The sequence below is a fragment of the Aotus nancymaae genome, unplaced genomic scaffold, assembly GCF_030222135.1.
Source record: "Aotus nancymaae isolate 86718 unplaced genomic scaffold, 86718_ANA_hifiasm-v0.15.2.pri h1tg000102l, whole genome shotgun sequence".
NCBI lineage: Eukaryota > Metazoa > Chordata > Mammalia > Primates > Aotidae > Aotus > Aotus nancymaae.
This window is the reverse complement of record NW_026988517.1, coordinates 271,472-293,776: the sequence shown is the minus strand read 5'-3', so window position 1 is coordinate 293,776 and position 22,305 is coordinate 271,472. Positions and strand designations below refer to the sequence as shown.

The following is a 22,305-nucleotide window of genomic DNA, read 5'->3' as shown; positions in this document are numbered from 1 at the left end:
CAGCCTCCTGAGTTGCTGGGATTACTTTTGTTAAATTTGGCCTAAATCTGCCTCATAAACAGTGAACTGTATCCTAATTTAAGTGTGTAAACATTTCGCTAAAGTAATGTAAAAGTAAAGTTAAAGAAAATAAGGAGAAAAGAGCATAAACCTTTGTGAAAAAGCCTTTAGGCCTTGTCAGTGCCTAGAATGTATTTATTTCACTACACTGGGGACTCCATTTCCAGTATGTATAAGGTCCATTTTCAGAAGACTGGCCGAGCATGAAAAAGGGGATGGGGAGGAATCGTGCAAACAATTGCATCCAGGCGGTGTTCCTAGGACCTGAGGGCCCCCTCTGTATGGCAGGGGCACCCAACAGCTGTAACTGATGTGTACCCTGAGAATGATTTTATGGTCTGAGAAGAATGTGTGTTCTGAGCCCCAAGCTAAGGAATCAGGAGTGGCAAGACCCCAGAAGGATGCCAAGCTATGAAACCCCCAGTCAAGAGGTCTAGCTGGGCACTTGGTTTCTCAGGTCACCCACTTGGCCCTCTTCCAGGTTTTGCTATCATTCTTTCCTTTCCTTTCCTTCCTGTTCTAAAGTTTTTTTAATAATTTTTTTTTTTTTTTTTTTGAGATGGCATCTCACTCTATCGCCCAGGCTGGTGTGCAGTGGCACCATCTCGTTTCACGGCAATGGCCACCTCTCGGGTTCAAGCAACTCTCCTGCCTCAGCCTTCCGAGTAGCTGGTCTGAGACCACTACCACACCTGGCTAATTTTTGTACTTTTCGTAGGGATGGGGTTTCTCCATGTTGACCGGGTTGGTCTCAAACTCCTGACCTCAAGTGATCTGCCCACTTCAACCTCCCAAACTGCTGGGATTACAGGTTTGAGCCCCTGCCTCGGCCTTCTTTTTTTTTTTTTGAGGTAAGTCTCTCTCCAGACTGGAGTGCAATGGCATGATCTCGGCTCACTGCAACCTCCACCTCCCAGGTACAAGCGATTCTGCAGTCTCAGCATCTCTACTAGCTGGGATTACAGGTGCCCGCCACGACGCCCGGCTATTTCTTTTTTTTTTTTTTAAGTAGACATCGGTTTTCGCCATGTTGGCCAGACTGGCCTCAAGTGATCCACCAACCTCTGCCTCCCAAAGTTCTGGAATTACAGGCGAGAGCCACCGCTGCACGCGGCAGACATGGAAGAGGTTCCACTGGGGCCTGCTCCGAGGAGTTGCGCTGGGGAAAGCGAGTGGAGGTACTCCTTGAAGAAACTGGGGAATCTTAGATGTCCTGGCCTGCTGCCCTGGATCGTCCAGCCTGGGTAGAAGTGGGGAGAAGACCTGGCCCTTCTTGACTGGGGCTGAGTGTGAGGGTCCCAATTCGCCAAAGGCCTAGCCCGGGGTTCCCAGCCCCTGGCTTCACCCAGCAGCACCCGGCTCCCACTCCCGTCCAGACCTGGCACGCGCCCTCAACCAACATGGCGCCGACGGCCTCAGTACGTCAAGCGACACGCCCACCGGCCGCCTCCCGCGCTTCTTCTTTCCCCGCACCTGGAAGCCGAGCGGAGGAGCGGAAAGCTTGACTTCAGGGCCGGCGGTGGCCTGGGCCGCTGTCGTGTGGCTGCGCGCTGGCGCTGCAGGGCGGGATGCTGTACCCCCGGGAGAGCCCGTCGCGGGAGCGCAAGGAGCTGGCCGGCCTCTGGAGCTTCCGCGCCGACCTCTCCGACGTCTGCCGCCGGGGCTTCCAGGAGCAGAGGTAGCGGCCGCTGCTGCGGTACTCGGGGCAGGGCCGGGAGGCGCGCGGAAGCCCGGCGGAGGGAGTAGGGGAGCCCGGACCGCCTCGCAGGCTCCTTCCCCTGGGCGCCCGGGGCTTGGGGGCCCAGAGGTGGTTAAAGGTCAGTGGGCTTGGGAGCGCGGGGTTGGGGAAGTGGGGCACGGAGGGGACCCCGGAGGACCGCGGCGGAGGAGGCGGGAGGAGGAGGAAGCGCCCCTGCCGAGCCCCCTCCCGAGGCCAAGGCTGAGCCCTGGCAGTGTCCTTTTTTTTTAATGTTGATTTTTAGTTTTAAAACATTTTTTGAGACTGGGCTTGGCCCTGTCGCCCAGGCTGGAGCGCAGTGGCGCAATCCTAACTTCTGAGCCCAAGCGATCCTCCCGCCGCAGCCTTGCAAGTTAGCTGGGGCCTCCACGCCTGGCTAATTTAAAACAAAATTTTTTTTTAGATATAAGGTCTCACTACTTTGCCCAGGCTGATCTCGAACTCCTGGCCTCAAGCCATCATTTTATGTTGACCTTCCAAAGGACTGATTACAGGCATGAGCCACCCAGACACTCCTTCCGCTAGTCGGGCCAGAGTGCCTTGCGCTGCACAGAGCTGGACCCGGGGATGGGGAGGAGGGGACAGTTTAGACATCCCGAAGTCAGCTCTGCCAAGGCAGGAATGTACCTTGGTCCCAGATCTGTTTGGGGGCCTAGGAGCTGAGCTCCGCCCTTCTTTCCACAGTCTGGCCCCACCCTGGACATGCAGGTTCTCTCCAGCTTCAAGAACATCTGCCCGGCCGGACTGACGGCTGTGGCATTTTGTCAGCTGGATGTGGTACAGACGGGAAGTGACCCTGCCGGAGTGGTGGACCCAGGACCTGCACACAAGAGTGGTGCTGAGGATTGGCAGTGCCCACTCCTATGCCATTGTGGTGAGTGCAGCCAGGAGCAGTTAGGGCAGGTGGGTGGGTGTGGCTGCTGAACAGCATGGGAGTCCCAGGTGCCACCCACAGCCTGTCTCCTGGAATGGGCCGGTGAGGGGCCCTTCCTTGCTCTGCCCTGGAGGCTGTGCCCTGTGTAGGGGGATAGGTGGCCTACTCTACCCCATTGGGATGCCATTTTTCCCGTCTGGCTGGCAGGCCTCAGCTCTATGCTGCAGGTTACTAGGGAGTGCCCAATAGGAGGACCCCTCCTCATGTGCTGACCTGCTGCCCCCTCCCCATATCTCCGGTGTCTGCAGTGGGTCAACGGGGTCGATGCGCTAGAGCATGGGGGGTTACCTCCCCTTCAAGGCCAACATCAGCAGCCTGGTCCAGGTGGGTCCCCTGCCCTCCCGCCTCCCTGTCACTATTGCCGTCAACAACACACTCCCTCCACCCAGCCACCAGGGATCTTCCGCTACATGACCGACACCTGCAAGTGGGTACCCTCCTGCCTCCACCACACGCCCCCACCTTCCCGCTCCACCCCATGGTCTTCCTGCTAGGGACAGGTTTGCCTTCACATAGTGGAGGGGCCTGGATCTGGGGAGGCCACAGACATGTGAGCTGAGGTTAAATGACCCACAGCAAGGGTCCAGCAAATTACAGTTCTCCCACCCTAGATATCCCAACGGTTACTTTGTCCAGAACACAGACTTTGACTTCAGCTCGGTGAGACTGCAGCAGTCTGTGCTTCTGTTCACGACACCCACCACCTGCGTCGATGACATCACCATGACCACCAGCGTGGAGCAAGACAGTGGTGAGGGCTTCCGGTAGGATCCTTTCTCAGCGGGGCCCAGGGTGGCTCTGTTTGTTCCCTGTTTGGGAAGCTCTCCCAGGAAAAAGGTTCTCCCAGCATCTCTAAACCTTTACAGGTTCCTATCCACCTATGTAGCTAAAATCCAGACTGTCTGAGCGGGCACTGGCTCCCAAAATCACCTGTGTGGTTGACCTCGCTTGGAGTAGAGGGGTCTTGCCTAAGGTCACACAGCTCAGGGTGGCAATCCTGTCCCTTCCCCATGGAGCTGCCCTCACTCCAGCTCCCCTTGGTACACATCGTACTCAAGGAACAGGCAGCTTACCAGGTACTCCCCGTGGCCCAAGCCCCACCCGAGGCCCCTCCCTGTGGCCCCAGGCTCCCACCAAATCCCTAAGCAAATAGTACAGTGTTGCCAGTCTGTGGTTTCATGTTGAACTAATTATATACTCAAGTGCTGTTTAACTGTGTGCCTTGATGACTGCCTCTCTCCATCCTTTAATGACCCCTCATGCCCACATGGCTCATGAGTGAAGGTGTCCCCACCTGAGATGCCCCCTCCCAGGGTGTGGTTCCAGGACTCAGCTCCTGGACAGGGACAGTCAGCCGTGAGGGATAGGGTGGGACCAGGGCAGGGACTCTCCTGGCTCCTGATATCTGCTCACCTGCCCCCCAGCATTGCTGCCACCTGCTATAGGTGACTGAGAAGTGGGCCCAGGGCACCTTCAGACTCAACCCCAACGATGAGGACACCCACACAGCCAGCGAGCGCCGCCTGAAGGTACGACCCTTGCAGCCCCACTGCTTTCCTGGCCTCCCGTCTCCACCTGGCCCCGGGCCACTTTGAGCATTAGCACCATCGTTCTGTTTACTTCGCCATTGGCAGACAGCAGTGGAGACCTCAGGACGTGGGCCAGTTGTGGTGGCTCATGCCTATAATCCTAGCACTTTGGGAGACTGAGGTGGGAGGATCACTTGAGGCCAAGAGTTCGAGACCAGCCTGGGCAACCCAACAAGGTTCCATAACTACAAAAAATTGAAAAAAAAAAAGGAACAACAGGGCTAAGCAGAATTGGTGAGAGATTTGGGCAAGACCTGGGGCCCTGGGGTAGAGAGGGAGGTTGGCAGGGCTGATGAATGCTGCCCTGCCTGGATTGACTCCTCTGGGCATATAGACTGTGACCCTGGGCCTCCCTTCACCTCCAAGAGCTCATTGGCGAAATTGCTGGGAAGCTGCACACGGGATGCAACTGGAATGACCAGGTGCCTCTAGCCCCTCTACCCCCCTGCTCCGTGCTGTCCCAACCTTGGGGAGCCCATGGGGCAGTTAGAGCTCAGCAGGGTCCTGGCTCCCCAGGGAATCAGCTCGTCGACCTCCCTGAGCACCACCTCCTCCTGGCACAGGTGGTCACGGACCTCAGGCTGTGGATGCGGCAGACCTGCTCCATGCTCTCCGGTCACCTCTGGGAGCTCATCAGGACCATGGTGGATCCGACAGAGGTGTGAGTTCCCAAGGGATACCCAGGGGGCAGAGAGGTGTGATGGCAGCCTGAACGGCAGACTAGGTGACGGGTGAACAGGGTGGGGGTGCCAGGCCCTGGGGGACACGGGTATTGCAGAACTCCAGGATCGAGGCAAAGCAGCCAGGAATGGGGCATTTCCTGCAGGCCCCAATACTCCCATGCCAGTCTAGCTCAGCAGGAAGGGAAGAGTCACTCTTTGTGGGGCCTGATGTGGTGGCTCATGACTGTAATCCCAGCACTTTGGGAGGCAGAGGTTGGTGAATCACCTGAGGTCAGGAGTTCAAGACCAGCCTGGCCAACATGGTGAAACCATGTCTCTACTAAAAATACAAAAAATTAGCCAGATGTGGTGGTGTGCACCTGTAATCACAGCTGCTTGGGAGGCTGAGGCAGGAGAATCCCTTGAACCTGAAAGGCAGAGATTGCAGTGAGCTGCAATTGCATCATTGCACTTCAGCCTGGGAGACAGAGTGAGACTCCGTCTCAAAAAATAAAAAATAAAAAGAAAGAGAACTCACCCTTTGCAGATTTGAGGGAAGCAAACTAAGGCACTAGTTTGGCTGTGCCTGGAGCAGCAAGAGTCTCTCCCCACCCTGCCTGTTCCCCACATCTCCCACACCCACATTCCGTGTCTCCACCCTGCCCATCTGGGGAAAGACAGAGCCAAAGGCTGCCTCCTGCTGGCCTCATCCCAGGCTTTGGCTTCTGGGACCTAGTATCTTTGGGTCTGGATTTGTTCCTTGCAGACCTGGAGGAGGAGCTGCTGAGGAGTCTCCACGTGTTGTCAGAGACCCCTCCTCTTCGTCAACTCCCTGGGACCTCTGTTTGTCAGACTTGGCGGGAAATAAGGGCACACAAATTGTCACTGTGGAGGTGGGGCAAGGCTGCTAGGAGGAACAGGGAGTATCTGCTACTGAGTTCAGGGTTTCTTTAATTTACTTTTTTTTTCTGAGACAGGGTCTCGCTCTGTCACCTGGTCTGGAGTACAGTGGTGTGATCTCTCCTACCTGCAAACTCCGCCTCCCAGGTTCAAGTGATTCTCATGCCTCAGCCTCCCAAGTAGCTGGGATTACAGATGTGTGCCACCACATGCAGCTAATTTTTGTATTTTTTTTCAGTAGACTGATCTCTTGAACTCCTGAGCTCAGGTGATCTGCCCACCTCAGCCTGCCAAAGTGCTGGGATCATAGGCATAAGCCACTGCGCCCAGCCTAATTTTTAAATATTTTTTTGAGACAGAGTTTTGCTCTTGTCACCCAGGCTGAAGTGCAGTGGCACTCGGCTCAGTGCAACCTCTGCCTCCCGGATTCAAGCAATTCTCCTGCCTCAGCCTCCACAATAGCTGGGACTACAGGTACGTGCCACACCCAGCTAATTTTTGTGTTTTTTAGTAGAGACAGGGTATTACCATGTTGGCCAAGGTGTTCTCAATCTCCTGATCTTAGGGTCCACCCACGTTGGCCTCCCAAAGTGCTGGGATTACAGGCGTGAGCCACCGCACCTGGCCAAATTTTTTCTCTTTAAATTGTCTTTAGAGACGAGCTCTTGCTCTGTCACCTAGGCTGGAGTGCAGTGGCTCAGTAATAGCTCACTGCAGCCTCAAACTCCTGGACTCAAATGATCCTCCCACCTCAGCTTTCTGAGTAGGTAAGACCACAGGTGTGCACCACACTCTGCGAAGTTTTTATATTTTTTGTAGTAATGGGTTCTCACCGTGTGGCCCCGTCTGGTTGAACTCCCGGCCTCGAGTGATCCTACCCTCTTGGCCTCCCCAAGTGCTGGGATTACAGGCTTGAGCCGCCATGCCTGGCCTTGAGTACAGAATTTCTTTAGGGGATGATGAAAATGTTCAAAAACTGATGAAGGATGTACACTAAAGTGTAAACTTCAAATGCGTAAATTGTATGTGAATGGTATCTCAGCAAAGTTGGTTTATTTAAAACAACAGGCTGGGTGAAGTGGCTCATGCCTGTAATCCCGGCACTTTGGGAGGCCAAGGTGGGTGGATCATCTGAGGTCAGGAGTTCGAGACCAGCCTGGCCAACATGGTGAAACCCTGTTTCTACTAAAAATACAAAAAATTAGTAACTTGAATGAAGGGCAGGGCATCCCACCTGCTCCAAGCAGCATTTTATGAGCTCCACCTATTTCGGGGATCCTCAAACGAAACCTCCCAAGTCATACCCAAGGCATACCCAACATGGGCCTCCTCCCCTGTTCTAGCTCCCACTGGGAGATGCTGAGTGACAGAGGCTCAGGCTTTGGGTGTTCCTGGCAAAGCCTCACCCCAGGAGCCCCACAGCTCAGGCCCAGTCTGTGATTCACATGGCTCCATTTCGTCCTCTTTTTCCCTTGAGAGCGATTTGTCCCTGGGAGATCCTGGATCCCTCTTCCAGGTGCAGTGCTGTAGGGCAACACTTCTTCCCAGGGGTGACCCAGGCCTGCAGGGTCCCAGTGTCACTGGCAGGCCTTGACCCGGCCTCCACCTGAGCCCCTGCTTCTCCTCTCCCACAGGGAACATGACGTCCTCTTCCCAGGGTACACCCACCTGTAGAGGGCCCAGCCCCTTCACTGGAGCTGCTGGATCCTGAGGTGAGCTGGGTGAGTGTACAGGGGCCATGCTGGAGGGGAGGACCCTGGCTGCCCTGACCCTCCTGCCCCTGGCTTCCCACAACCATGCCATGGTGCTGACCCTAGACTCAGCGGCTGCTGGAAGTGTGGAAGCTGATTGATGTCCTGCCCCTGGGGAGGTGGGTGAGGCTCTAGTGCCCTAAGGGTCTGGTGGGGGTGGCTGCTGCATAGCCTTAGGGATTCACACATGAGCTGGGAAGGGTAGAGAGGGACAGAAAATCGGGTTATCTGCTCAGAGGGGGACCCTGCATGGAGCCCCAGCTCTTGCTAAGGTGGAGACGTCCAAGCCAGTGAATGTGTCTGAGCAGGGCTGGAGCACTTCAGTGAGGCTCCTAGTGAGTCCAGCCCACTGCCCTCAGCCTGACATATGGGGTCGTGTCAGGAGACAAGGGTCCTGCACCCAAGGTGACTCAGTGCTTGGGGATAAGTGTTCTGGGGACATTAGGGGACATGTGTTGTGCACCCAAGGCGACTGGGCCAGGGAAGAGGCTGAGCTCCAGGTGGTTGCCCTGGCAACTAGGACTTCGTTCTGTGTGTGTGTGTGTGTGTGTATGTGTGTGTGTTTCTGTCTGTCAGTCAGGGCTGCCTGCCAGGAGCACTGGTCACCATGAATCCCTGTCCCTGCAGCGGGGCCATTTCGGGCAATCTCCTGGGTATGGATGGAGAGCTGCTCTGAGCAGGTGAGATACCCTGCCCCTCCTCCCTAGGGAGAGTCACCCTCAGCACCCGCCAGGACATGCAGACACACCAGAGGGCAGGGGCTTGTGGCCCCTGGTGAAACCATCATTCATTGCCTATGGGCACTGAGTTTATCCAGGCCAGGGGTCACCCATGGCAGGGGTGCCTGGTACTGAGAGACTCAGGGCTCCTACCTCCCTCCTGAGACTGTGGAAAAGATGCTCCCTCCCAGCTCCTGCCTCACCCACCCTGATCCTCTTCCCTGATCCTCTTTCCAGGGGGAGGGGACCAGGCAACCTGGTTAGGGGAGAGGAGGCCACTCCCTGTGCTCCAGCCCAGCCCTGCTTCCTCCCAACCCCCAAGAACTCAACTTTGGTGCCATCACTCTTAACAGCATGGATGCCACCAGTGAGCGTGACTTCCTGGGTGAGTCTTGGGGAGCCAGTCCCTGCCCTGTGCCTCACTTCTGTCCCCCAGCCCAGCTTCTCTCCAGTCTTCTCCTACCCCTGTATGGTCAGACTGGTCGTGGTGATGATTGTACACTAAAGTGTAAACTTTAAATGAGTAAATTGGGCAGGGCACAGTGGCTCATGCCTGTAATCCCAGCACTGGCCAACATGGTGAAACCCCATTTCTACTAAGAATGCAAAATTTATCCGGGTGTGATGGTGGGTGCCTGTAGCTACTTGGGAAGCTGAGGCAAGAGAATCGCTTGAACCCAGGAGGCCAAGGCTGCAGTGAGCTCAGATCACACCAGTACACTTCAGCCTGGGCGACAAGAGTGAAACTTTATCTCAAAAAATAAAATAAAATAAAATGAAAATAAATAAATGGGTAGATTGTATGTGAACAATACCTCAGTAAAGCTGGTTTATCTAATTTTTTGTTTTGTTTTGCTCTGTTTCCAGGCTTGAGCGCAGTGGCACGATCTCGGCTCACTGCAGCCTTCACCTCCTGGGTTCAAGTGATTCTCCTGGCTCAGCCTCCCAAGTAGCTGGGATTACAGGTGCATGCCACCACACCCGGGTAATATTTTTGTATTTTTAGTAGAGACAGGGTTTCACCATGGTTGACCAGAATGGGCTGGATCTCCTGACCTCATGATCTGCCCGCCTGGCCTCCAAAAGTGCTGGGATTACAGGAGTGAGCCACCACACCCAGCCAAAGCTGGTTTATTTAAAACAACATTAACATAAAACAGGCTAGGGGCAGTGGCTCACATTTTTAATTCCAGCACTTTGGGAGGCCAAGGCAGAAAGATTGCTTGAGCCCAGGTGTTTTAGACCAGCATGGGCAAGATAGCAAGACCCCATCTTTACTCAAAATGAAAATTTAGGTCAGGCTCACATCTCTAATCGAGAACTTTGGGAGGCCAAGGCAGGTGGACCACGAGGTCAAGAGATTGAGACCACCCTGACCAACATGGTGAAATCTCATCTCTAATAAAAATAGAAAAATTAGCTGGCCATGGTGCCAGCTACTCAGGAGGCTGAAGCAGGAGAATCGCTAGAACCTGGGAGGAGGAGACTGCAGTGAGCCAAGATCTCACCACTGCATTCCAGCCTGCCAACAGAACAGACTCTGTGTGGAAAAAGAATGAAAATTTAGCCAGGTCCCCCCCACCGCCTAACCTCCTCTTACTCCCTGTATGGTCAGGCTGGGTGAGTACCAGAGAGGCTTGGTGACTGGGAACCTTTTCTTTCTCCCAGCTGAGTTCCTGTTCTGGGCTTCATTCTGCATGACCCATCTCAGCAGGATGGCCAGGGACCTCATCCTCTACGCCTCATCCTCTACGGCACCAAGGAATTCAGCTTCCTGCAGCTCTCGGATGCCTACAGGTAAGCCCTGAGCTGCCACTTCCACCTGCCCCTCATAGCCTCTGTGTTCCCCACCCCCCTTAGGCATGGCTTCCTTCCTCCCTGCCTTCTGCCAGACCTGGCCAGTGGGCTGCTGGACCAGCCAAGGGTCTAGCCCCTTCGGTGCCTGCATCTGTCCGCAGCACCAGAAGCAGCCTGATGCCCCAGAAGAAAAACCTCGACAGCTTGGAGCTGATCTGCAGCCAGGTGGCATGTGTGTTTGGGTGGGCGAGGCAGGGAAGAGAGAAAGGAAGGGTGGATGTGAGGTCCCCAGGGGGCAGGATTCCCGGTCCAGCCCCGTGCCTCCCTCTTCTTGCAACATGCCGTGCTCCTGATGACCCTCAAGAGACTTGCCCGCACCTGCAACTAAGACTTACAGGTGTGAGGCTGGGGACAGTGGCTGGGGAGGCCTGCCTGCCTACACACCACATGCCAGTTCTCGGGGTTCTGGCACACCCAGGCAGGGACCCCCAGGATTGCCATACCTACTCCCATCCTGTGCACTCAGCCCCATCTGTGGCTGCTTTTGGAGCTCTCGGCCCTTCCTTGGGGTACTGAGTATTCTTCCCATTGAAGGCAGTGGGGATGCCTCAGAGTGGGGTGGGGCTGTGGAGACCCTGGGTGCCAAGGGGCTGCTAGGCCCTCACCTTCTGCCATGTACCTCCCAGGAGGACAGGAAAGCTTTGTTTGAAGTGTCAGACACCATGAGTGCTGTGCTTCAGGTGGCCATTGGCGTCGTCATCTCTACGCTGCATGCAAGACCACACCCACCTGCCTCTCCTCCCCTAGATCCCAGGCACTGGGGTGGGCTTGCCAGGAGGGTGGCCTTGGGAGGAGGCAAGGTGGGGCGGGAGGACCTGGGCAGGGAAGGAGAGGTGTGCTCGCTCCTGTTCCTGGGGAACAGGGAAGGGACAGAAGCTGCTGCCATGCAGTGGAAGTAAATGAGACTCAAGGGACCTGGGGCCTGTCAACTGACCCAACCAGAACCCTTTTAATAAAGAAAATTTATATAAAAGACTCATGGTGGCTCACGCCTGGAATCTCACACTTCGGGAGGCTGAGGCAGGTGGAGTACTTGAGTTCAGGATTTTGAGACCAGCCTGGCCAACATGGCGTGTTCATGTCTCTTAATAAAACTACAAAAATCAGCTGGGTGTGGTGGCCCACACCTGTAATCCCAGCTACTTAGGAGGTTCAGGTAGGAGATCTGCTTGAACCCGGGAGATGCAGTGAGCCGAGATCATGCCACCACATTACAGCCTGAACAACAGAGTGAAACTCCATCTTCAGATATGTAAATTAATTAATTAACTAAATACCTTTAAAAAATTATTTTTTAGAGACAAGGTCTCTCTTTGTCACCTGGGCTGGAGTACAATGGTGCAGTCATGGCTCACTGCAGCGTCAAACTCCTGGGCTCAAATGGTCCTCCCACTTTAGTCTCCAAAGTAGCTGGGACTACAGGTGTGCACCACCACGCCTGGCTAATTTTTTGTTTTTCTTTGTAGAGACAGGGTCTTTCCTGTGTTGCTCAGGTTGGTCTCAAACTCCTGGCCCCAAGCCATCCTTCCACTTTCGTCTCCCAAAGTGCAGGAATTACAGGCATGAGTCACTTTGCCTGGCTGATTTCTTTTAAAATCAATTATTATGGGAATTTCTGTCTATAACAGCTAGAGAATGCGTAATGAACCCTATGTACTGACACCCAGCTTCAACAATAATCAGCTCACGAACATTCTGGCTCCAGCTGTCTTTACCCACAGCCCAACCCCCCTGTAATCCCAGCACTTTCGGAGGCCAAGGTGGGTAGATCACCTAAGGTCAGGAGTTTGAGGCCAGCCTGACCAACATGGTAAAACCCCGTCTCTACTAAAATGCAAAAATAATTATCTGGGCGTGGTGGTGCATGCCTGTCGTCCCAGCTACTTGGGAGGCTGAGGCAGGAGAATCACTTGAACTCAGGAGGCGGAGGTCGCCGTGAGCCAAGATTGCACCATTGCACTCCAGCGTGGGCAATAAGAGCTAAACTCTGTCTTAATAATAATATTAAGGCTGGGCACAGTGTCTCATGCCTGTAATCCTAGCACTTTGGGAGCGCAAGGTCACACAGCTCATGGTGCCAGACCAGACCAGGTCCCTCCACACTTATTAAAGGTACCCGGCATAACAGAGACTACTGAGTCATTCACCTATGACTAGAAGTGAAATGTGGAGCCCAGACCTTCAAAAGGCTGGGATGGCACTGAAAGAAAAAAGAGGGATAGCATATGCTATAGACTGAATGTCTGCCTCAAAATTCATGTTGAATCCTAATCCCCAATGTAATGGTATCGGAGGTGAGGACTTTGTGAGGTGATTGCAGCTATTGATGAAGGAGTCCTCATGAATGGGATTAGTGCCTGGTAAAAGAGGCCCTAGAGTGCTTTCTTACACTTCTACCACCTGAGAACACAGCAAACAGGCACCATCTAGGAATCAGGAAGCAGGGCTTCCCCAGACAACAAACCTCCTCCTTCCTGAACCTTGACCTTGGGCTTTCAGCCTTCAGAAATGTGAGAAATAAATTTCTGTGGTTTATAAGCCACCCAGTCTATGATATTCTGTTATGTCAGCCCAAACAGACTAGGATAGTACAGTAGCTTTCGAGGGCAACCGGATCAAGGGGAAGGAGGACTGACTATTTGTTAAAGATGTCAGCAACTGGCCGGGCATGGTGGCTCATGCCTATAGCCCCAGCACTTTGAAAAGCCAAGGGGGGCAGATCCCCTGAGGTCAGGAGTTTGAGACCAGCCTGACCAATATGGTGACAACAAAAAAATTAGGTGGTTGTGGTGGTGCGCACCTGTAATCCCAGCCACTCAGGAGGCTGTGGTAGGGGAATCACTTGAACCTGGGAGGTGGAGGTTGAAGTGAGTGGAGGTTGTTGCAGTGAGGCGCGATCACGTCACTGCACTCCAGCCTGGGTGATAGCGACTCCGTCTCAAAATAAAACAGATGTCAGCAACTTAAGTATTTTTATAGGCAGGGCAGAGGGTACCAATGAAAAAGAGTAGGACATCCTGATCTGAGGGGAGGGTTTGGCTCAGGAAGGAGGAAGTACACCTCTTCCTTGGATACTGGAAGGGAAAGTGTTGCTGATGAAAACTCCAAAGGCAAAAAAGGTCCGTGGAGGATGCATCATCACTGGGTTTAAGTTTTTTAACAAAATTGGTGAGGAAGACATCTGCACAGAATCTGAAAAATAATGAATGCAGCCATGGTACCTTAGGGTGCTGGAAAAGGCACTGCACCTGACCTTCGGGGAAGCTGATCTGAGAGGCATGCGGGACGTCTTAGTGTGGGGATCTGTGTGGAGATGCGTCTGGAGACAGTGAGTCTTACTTCCTGACTTTATAACCATGCAGCTCAGCAGTCTGCGAGAGTCAGCTCCCTGCAATTTGCTTTCCAGGTACTGCTCTCGGGCGTTAAGACTTCCACAATGGGGAAGATAAAAGAAATACATTTTAATTTGTAAGAAAATGAAGCATTCAAAAGTAAAATCACCTGCTCTATCCAGGGTATCATTTGCTTTCCTGCCTATCTTAGCAGTTACAGAGGATAACTGCTAAGCACACTTGACTCATTCATTTGAAGAATTCATGTAAGCACAATTGACAACCCATCTTAAAAAAAAATCTTGAGAAAAAAGTATTTAACTTCTTGACTAAATTCAGCTTTCAGAAGGGATCAGTGATTCTGTTGATGGTGATCGAGAAGGTTAATATGTAGATGTTTTCTTCTTGGCATGTGAGAGACATGTTTGTGTTGGTGGGAGCAGCAGGTGTGTGTGGAAGGAGAGCTAGAGTCCCAGGCCAACACACTGCTTGGGCTGGTAACATGTATTTCCCAAGTTCTGCTCTGCCAGGCTGAGTACAATGTGTTGATAACTGACATCTGTGCTTCTGTCAAATTAAACCTGAAGCGCCTTTCTCTTTTCATTTCAAATAACTTTGCTCTTTCTTTGCTTACGCCATTTAAAGTGAGATTTGTACCAAAGTGTTAAAATGTATTTAGTAACATGAATGTATACATTACAATCTTTCATTTAATCATATCTTTAAGTCTTTAGTAACGGTGTACTCTTGCACTGGAAATCTTTCAGCTGACTATCTTTAATCTTTATCATAAAGTTCATTAGTCTGTTTAATCTCTTATGCCACTTTTACACTTATGCCATTTAGACTATCAATTAATAAACATTGAGAAATATAATTATTATAATTGTTACATTGAATTCAGAAGAGTGACACGTTTAATATTACATTCTATAAAAAATCCTAAGATTAATTTCAGGAAAGATTCAGTTTTATTCTTAGAAGTATGTACAATTAGTCAAAACTCCCCCTACCCCAATCCCTTATCAAAATCAGTGTTCATAAACCAACACGTGAGTTTTTTGTGTGCCCACTAGTTGCTTATATGTCTATGGGCAGGAATGATCACAGGAATTAACTCATCCATCCGGCTGGACTGTGGAGATGTTTCTAATGTTTGATAGAGATCCTGCTATTCACATAGCTGTAGAGTGACTTGGCTAACTGACATATTTTCTTTAGGAACCATGGAGCACGCAGCACATCCCGGTGCTGTTCTCAGCCTTCTGTGGCCTCTTGGTCACCCTTTCCTACCATCTGAACTGGCAGAGCAGTGACCCATCTGTGTTCATGTGAGTGATCTATGCCTGTGCTCTATCACTGAGCATGGGGTGCGGTTCCCGCAGCTTTTTGCCCTGACTGAGGTGAGGAGATGGCAAATCACTGCCGATTGTGATTCGACTCTCATTATTAAACTAGCTGGTCATTCACCGGAGGAGGGCAGGAGAAATACAGGACCAGCCAGAAACTAAAAACAGTTAAAAGTGAACATCCAGCAAACATTTTAGCTTTGCTCTGTTGATTTTGGAATAAAATGCACAGTGGCAGGAACAGATGGCCAATAGCACCCAAGCCCTGTTGTGACTTTCCCTTGGGTGAGTTGAGTGAGAAGCTACCACCTCAACAGTACCCTCTCTAGATCCATTAAGCTTCATACCTGCATGTAGGCAGTTACCTGTGGAGACTAAACCAGCACCTCTGAAAGGAAAGGTTTTTGTTCTATTGTTTTGTTGTGGTGGTGGTGGTTCTCAATCTGGCCAGTGCCCACTGGATTTAAAGTGAGATTTGCACCAAAGTGTTAAAATGTATTGAATGTGATCCTTAGTAACGTAATGTATACATTACAATCTTCACTTTAATCATATGTTTAAGTCTTTGGTAACATGTACTCTGGCACTGGAAATCTTTCAAGTGATGCCAGAGTAAGTTTCAGATACTGACAGTAGCATCTTAATGTGTTTAAATTTATGAAAGATTTTGATTTAAGATAACCACACTCTTGGAGGACCAGAGACACCATAATTTTAGGCTATTAGGTGTGGCTGTATCAAAGGCATGAAAAATGGAAAAAAGAAAAGTTAAATGGTTCTCACAATTTTTAGTGTCAGTTGTATTACTGCAATGTTCACTTTCCGCTGCTAATTGTTTGTGAAGATGAAGCCCTAGTGTGCTGGCAGAGATGGAGGACCGTTCCTTTGTCCCACTCCTGACAGTAGAGGGTGATGATGCTGCTAAGGTACTTGACTGCTCTCATTAGGGTGGAATTTAGAAATCAAAACACCATCTTTATGATCACTTGAACATGTACCTCTTTTTATTATAAATTTTTAAATGAAGAGAGCACTTGCTTTTGTCATGTGTGGGTGTGAGATCTAAGGTGAAATTATTTACCAAAAGTACTGTCCCAGGAACGTCTTTGATAAAGTAAAACCTGTGTGTTTTTCCACTTTCAGGTCCTTCATCCAATGCAGACTGTTTCCTAAATTTTCACATCAAAATCTGGAAGGTCAGCTGCTGACCCTCTCCCCAAGAAGATGAAAGATTCGGTGGTGAGACATTTGTGTTGTGTAATGTAGTATGGGAGGGCCTCGCGTTTTCAGCAGAGCTCAGGCTCTCAATGGGGCTCTAGGCAGGTGGACGTGAGAAGGGCTAGGACAGAAAGGGACACCTCAGCATGGTACCTGGCACACTGGGCTGTTGAGCTGCCTGCCAGGTGCAGCCCTCTAGAGCATCTTGTGCAGCCCTCTAGAGCGGCCGTTATGCACACATGGCATGGGTGCTTAGGTGACCCTCAGTTGGCTTCAGTTTGCCAAGATAGTCACATGAATCACATTCAGTCAGTTTTGCCTTTGCTGGCACCAAATAGCAGGTGGGCTCTGCACAAATGAAAGCTTGTCAGATAAACGTTTAGCCAACCTGCTTTCCTGATGTGGTCCACATACAACTCTTTTCCATATCTTCTCCCTGCAGTGCCACACTGAGTTCAGAGCACTCTTTGAAAGTTGATGTCTGCACAGCCATTGCTTGGGGCACTTGGGCTTTAGACTAAATTAGGGCTGGGTCACAGAGAAGCAGGTAACCACACTGTGGGGAGCACAGGAGAAGAAAAGGAAGAAGGGGAGGGAGACAGGAAGAAGAGAATCCTACAGCTATAAAAGAATGATGCCATTTCCTTGTTCACCAGGAAAATGGCCTGGACAGCTTCAAAGTTTTTTTCTTTTCTTTTTTTTTTTTTTTGAGAGAGTCTCGCTCTGTTGCCAGGTGCCAGGCTGGAGTGCAGTGGTGCAATCTCGGCTCACTGCAACCTCTGCCTCCCGGGCTCAAGCAATTCTGCCTCAGCCTCCTGGGTAGCTGGGACCACAGGCGTGTGCCACCATGCCCAGCTAGTTTTTTTGTATTTTTAGTAGAGACGGGGTTTCATCGTGTTGGCCAGGATGGTCTCAATCTCTTGACCTAATGATCAGCCCGCCTCAGCCTCCCAAAGTACTGGGATTACAGGCTTGAGCCACTGCACCTGGCCCAAACACTCTTTTAGCAAATGTAGTTTCTTTGGTGTCAACTTACAAACATTCATATGTCAAAAACCAATGCTCATTAATTAAGCTCCCATACATCTGAGTATTGAGCTTGGAGCTGTCTAATGTCCTTGACTCACACTTTTCCTGGTTTTCTTAGGAATAAGAGGTAAAAGGAAAAGGGAATAGTCTGTTGATCCAACCAGGACTGTGTCTCATTTGTCTTGATATCCACAGAGCCCGTGCATGGTGTTCTAGTGGGTGCTCAGTACAGTTCATGGAATTTAGACAAGTTTAATTGCAGTCTGCCATTTCAAGGCAATGTACAGGACTCACAGCCAACATGATAGCCTTTAAAAAAATTCATACTCAGCTTTTGTGCCTTTAAGTGTGGTCACAATTTAATGTATAAAGGCTTTTTTTCCCACCTCAAGGGAATCAAGGGACAAATCACTTAATATCAGTAAGGGCATAGTTCATGAATTTTAAGAGCAGAGATACATTTAAAAGCAAGTTAAAAGTCAAAGCAGCTGGGCCTGATGAGATGGCAGCTAAAAAAAAGAAATATTTGACATAAGCCTAGCATCCTCAACCTGACCGGTAATATTTATACCCAGAGACTTACAGGGAGAAGGTCAAACTGACATTCCCACAATACTTTCTGTAAAAGCTGTAGGGTAGCCCAGAGTCTACCCAAAAGTATCCCCATGGATAGCTGAAAAACTATGCCCTTCAGTCTTCTTTGATTTCATGACTAATGAAGGTGTGTCTCTACTTTCTGATTGATTGTAGCTAAAAATAATGTACGAATTACAAAGAAACTTGCCCATCAGAGGTTGATGCTATTTCATTGGTATAATTAGATGTGATGGGTTAGGTTTTTGCCTCCCTTGGTTTTCATACCCTTTGAAATGCTTTGTACAGTGTGGAGCGCTAAATCACCTAACATAAGTTGTTAGGTGATTTAATAAGATGTTGTGTTCATTTCCCTGAAAAGTCTCTGGCCTAATTATAATATTTTAATAGGCATATCACATTCAGGTTTTAGGGTTTGATATGTGATACCTTCCGTAACACAGGGCAAGCATAACACCCCTCTCCTCGTTGTCTCTGATTTTGTTTCTCTGTATCTCTTTCCACCTCATATTTTCTTTCTCTTTTCTTAAATTTTAGTTTGTATGAGAAGCCCTTAGGGATCCTCATTAGATGCCAGTTCTCTAGCCCTCCTTCCCCCATTCTGATTCATTTGGCCTGTCAGAGGGTCTGAGGATCTTCATTTTAACAAGAATGTTCACCAAGGTGATTCTGTTTAGGTGATCCACATATTGTACTTCAAGAAACATTGATCTAGAAACAGGATATACCAATGGACCTATACATTTGCCTATGAGCAAGATAAGTTATGCATACAAAGTTTATCACCCAAATCCATTACTGAATAAAAGATACAAACTTTCTACTACTGGTTTGCCTGGTTAGTCTTTTTCTATATGTCTTATTAGCACAGATGGTAAGTTTTTGTTTGTTTTCTGTTTTTTAATTTTTTATGAGACAGAGTCCCACTCACTCTGTTCCCAGCCTGGAGTGCAGTGGTGTGATGTATGCTCACTGCAACCTCTGCCTCCTGGGTTCAAGTGATTCTCCTGCTTCAGCCTCCCAAGTAGCCAGGATCATAGGCACGTGCCACCATGGACAGCTAATTTTTGCATTTTTAGTAGAGATGGGGTTTCACTAAGTTGTCCAAGATGGTCTCAATCTCTTGACCTCGTGATCTGCCTACTTCAGCCTCTCAAAGTGCTGGGATTACAGGGGTAAGCCATTGCTTGCAGCCCAGACTGCAAGTTTTTAACTTTCACATCTTCATCATTTTCAACTGGAAACATCTCATGGCAGAAAGAAACATGAATTCTCTCTAGAAGATTCCCTTATCCAGGTGTTTCCCAAACCATTTTTTTTTTTTTTTTTAGGGAAAATGCAGAGCTTACTATAAAATTTTTTTTAACCTACACATGGAAATAAGGAACCAGCAGAAACAAGTCTATAAGTACTTCAGATGTTGGAGGTATCAGACACATATTTTAAAACACCTATACATACTTATTCTTAAAGAAGTAAAAGGCAAATTTTAAAATGTATAGACCATAGAAAATATTTAAAATAATCCAGCGGGTTTGAAAGCCAAATAGAATTTTTGAAACAAGCAAACAAGTGAATCAATTGAATTATACTCCACCACACCACCCCACACATGGGAGATTAGATACATCTGAAGAGAGAATTAGTAAACTGAAAAATAGAGAAGAAAATATTCAGAACATAACACCAACTGACAAAAAAATCAAGAAATATGAAAGAGAAATGAAGGATAGATTGAGAAGATTTAAAATATATCTAATCAGAATCCCTAGAAAAAGAGACTGAAGCGTAGTCAATATTTGGTGAGATAATATCTCAGTTTCCCAGAAGTGATGAAAGACACTTATCTTGAGATTCAGGAATTTCAGTGAATCACAAGTAGGGTAAATTAGATAAGAAAGAATCCACACCAGCCAAGCCATAGAAACTGCAGCATGCCAAGCACACATACCAACTTAAAGCAAGTAAACAGAATGAATAGATTACATTCAAATGAATGACAAACTGCAAGCTCCCTTATCAAGAGCCATCATGGAAGCCAGAAGACAGTTGTTTGATATACTTAATGATGGGTAAAGAAAGTAATTACCGAGCTAGAACTTTACTCATACTGAAAGTATCTTTTAAGGATAAAGGCAAAATAAATTTTAGAAAAATAAAAGCTCAGAGACCCTCATGACATGTAATCTGAAGGTATTTTTCAGTAGAAAGTGATCTTGTGGTAAAAGTAATTTGAGGCGAAAAGACAAAAAGGAAAAAGTGATCTTGGATGGAAGGTCTGATTGGCAAATGAACAAAAAGGAAAAGTGTCAGGTACATTGGCAAATCTGAATAAATGTTAGCTGCATATACCATGATAAGGCTATATAGTTGGCTTTAAAATATAAAGTAGATTAGCCGGGCGTGGTGGCACGCACTTGTGGTCCCAGCTACTTGGGAGGCTGAGGCAGAAGAATCGCTTGAACCCAGGTGGCGGAGGTTGCAGTGAGCTGAGATTGCACCACTGCACTCCAGCCTGGTGACGGAGCAAGACTCTGTCTCAAAAAATATATATAAAGTAGAATTAAAATACATGACTATATTAACATACAAGTTTGGACGAGAGGAGAAATGAACTTCAAGTCATCAGAGGTCTTAGTAATGTCCAAGAGAAGAATAAAGATATAGATTGAGTGTCGCTAATCCAAAACTCCAAAACCTGAACTGCTTCAAAATCCAAAACATTTTGAGCACCAATGTGACGTGCAAAGGGAGTAATTTGGATTACCAATTTTTGGATGAGGGCTGCTCAGCCTGTACCATAAACTTCAGTTTGTGGTAAATTAGATATGCATGTTGGAATGTTTTGTGCAACTACTAAAGGAATAGAAACAAAGCATGTAGGTTCCAGTTCCAAATAGAAGGAAAAAACAAAACTAAAAAATAGAAGTTATTTGTAAATAACAAAATGAAATTGGACTACTATGTCATACTCTACTTAAAAGCAATTCCAGGTAAACTATAAGCCTAAATATGAGAAAAGAAAACCTGAAAGCACTTAGAGTCACAATAATGGAAACTTCTTTCATGATATCAGTGTAGGAAATAATTCTTTAAAACAATAAAAAACGTTCAAATTTATTAAAATTATGACGATTTATTATTTTAAATTATAGAGAAAAGCGACTAGTGTCTAGATGAATATAAAATTCCTCTAAATCAATGAGAAAACCATATCTCTCCATTGAAAATAGTTGCAGAAGAATTGCACATACACTTCACAAATGAGGAAATATAAATGGCCAAAAAACAGGAATATATGGTCAACTTCATTAATTATCAGAAAACTCCAAATGGAAATCACACTGACTTACTGTTTCAAAACTACCATACCAAGAAAAGTAAAGTTCTCACAACATTAAGTGGTGAGAAGTGTAGAGCAAGAGAATTCTCATGTATTGCTGGTTGGGAGTGTGGATTAGTATACATATTTTGGAAAAAATTTGGTTATATAAAGTTTAAGACATGAGTAGACTGCAGCCAGCAATTCTCCTAGGTACTTATTGTGGAGCAAATCTTGCACATTTGCACCAAAATACACATATAAAATTGTTCATAATAGTACTTGTTCATGGAAGTGCCAAATAAGTAGTCTGTAGCAAAGGAAATGAACTTATTACAGCTAAATGCAATGCATGGGTGAATCTCAACCACATAATGGTGAGCAAAGGAAACATGACACAAAATAATGCATATAGTATGGTACAATATTTTGGGTAAACATGGACAAAATTAAATAGCTTACAGTTGAATATTTAAGTCCTAAGTAATGAAATCATTTTTTTTTTAGGCAAGAAAATGATTTTTCACCAGTCAGGATTGTTTATGAGAACCTCCAGGAGGGGAAAGAAGGATTGTGATCAGACAGCCACATGCAAAAATCTTCTAGAATGCTGGAAATGTTACATTTATTGAATTAGTTGGTGGTTACAGAGGTGTTCACCTTATAATTATTAAATTGTGCATACTTACTATATGTGCTTTATGGTTTACCTGTGTCACATTTTAAAACTATAAAAGAAATTTTTTAAAAAAGATTAAATTAAATCAAACATTTATCCAAAATATAGAGAAATGAGTTTTGCAGACTTAGGATCCATAAAATAAATAACACACATACACAATACCCCGAGTTAGATTTAAGAATGTAAAAATATTAAACTTGCATTAAAAAAGGTAATAAAACAAATAATTTGGTACAATACTTGTGGCAAACTTAGCAAAATTAAATATCTTTCCAATGTCAACAGTCCTTACGATTTGATTTTTAAAACCCTGTAGGCAAATTATATGTGTATCATTTGAATATAACTATATAAAAATACATATATATCTGAGCTCCAAAATGAAGCCATTTGAAATTTTGTATAAAATTTAGAAACAGATTATTAAGTAAATGTATAAAATAATTATCCTTCTTATAAATTAAAATGTAAATTAAAACTAGTTGGCATTTTTTTGGACACACCATTAGCACTGGAAAAATTAGTGATGGTGCCAGTTGTGTCAAGATGCAATCTCTTAGACATCATTT

At 47.8% G+C, this 22,305-nt stretch overlaps 1 protein-coding gene across 1 annotated transcript; it reads left to right on the top strand.

Moving 5' to 3' along the window:
- Nucleotides 1-1,179: 1,179 nt before the first annotated feature.
- On the top strand, nt 1,180-21,745 carry LOC105704842 (uncharacterized). The gene is made up of 13 exons (XM_064370132.1): nt 1,180-1,238; nt 1,393-1,738; nt 2,483-2,672; nt 2,981-3,056; nt 3,344-3,496; nt 4,157-4,980; nt 5,961-6,357; nt 7,518-7,604; nt 8,707-8,738; nt 10,022-10,150; nt 10,246-14,873; nt 16,035-16,130; nt 21,562-21,745. The coding sequence occupies exons 1-6, from the start codon at nt 1,180-1,182 to the stop codon at nt 4,179-4,181; spliced, it is 849 nt and encodes a 282-aa protein (XP_064226202.1). The 3' UTR covers nt 4,182-4,980; nt 5,961-6,357; nt 7,518-7,604; nt 8,707-8,738; nt 10,022-10,150; nt 10,246-14,873; nt 16,035-16,130; nt 21,562-21,745.
- Nucleotides 21,746-22,305: the final 560 nt, after the last annotated feature.

What these genes read in the sequence shown, in the direction of transcription:
- LOC105704842 (XM_064370132.1), top strand. Translation starts at nt 1,180, where the DNA reads ATGGAAGAGGTTCCACTGGGGCCTGCTCCGAGGAGTTGCGCTGGGGAA. An exon ending in CCCACTCCTATGCCATTGTG is followed by an intron (nt 2,673 to 2,980) that starts GTGAGTGCAGCC and finishes CGGTGTCTGCAG; the next exon opens with TGGGTCAACGGGGTCGATGC. An exon ending in GACAGTGGTGAGGGCTTCCG is followed by an intron (nt 3,497 to 4,156) that starts GTAGGATCCTTT and finishes CCTGCCCCCCAG; the next exon opens with CATTGCTGCCACCTGCTATA.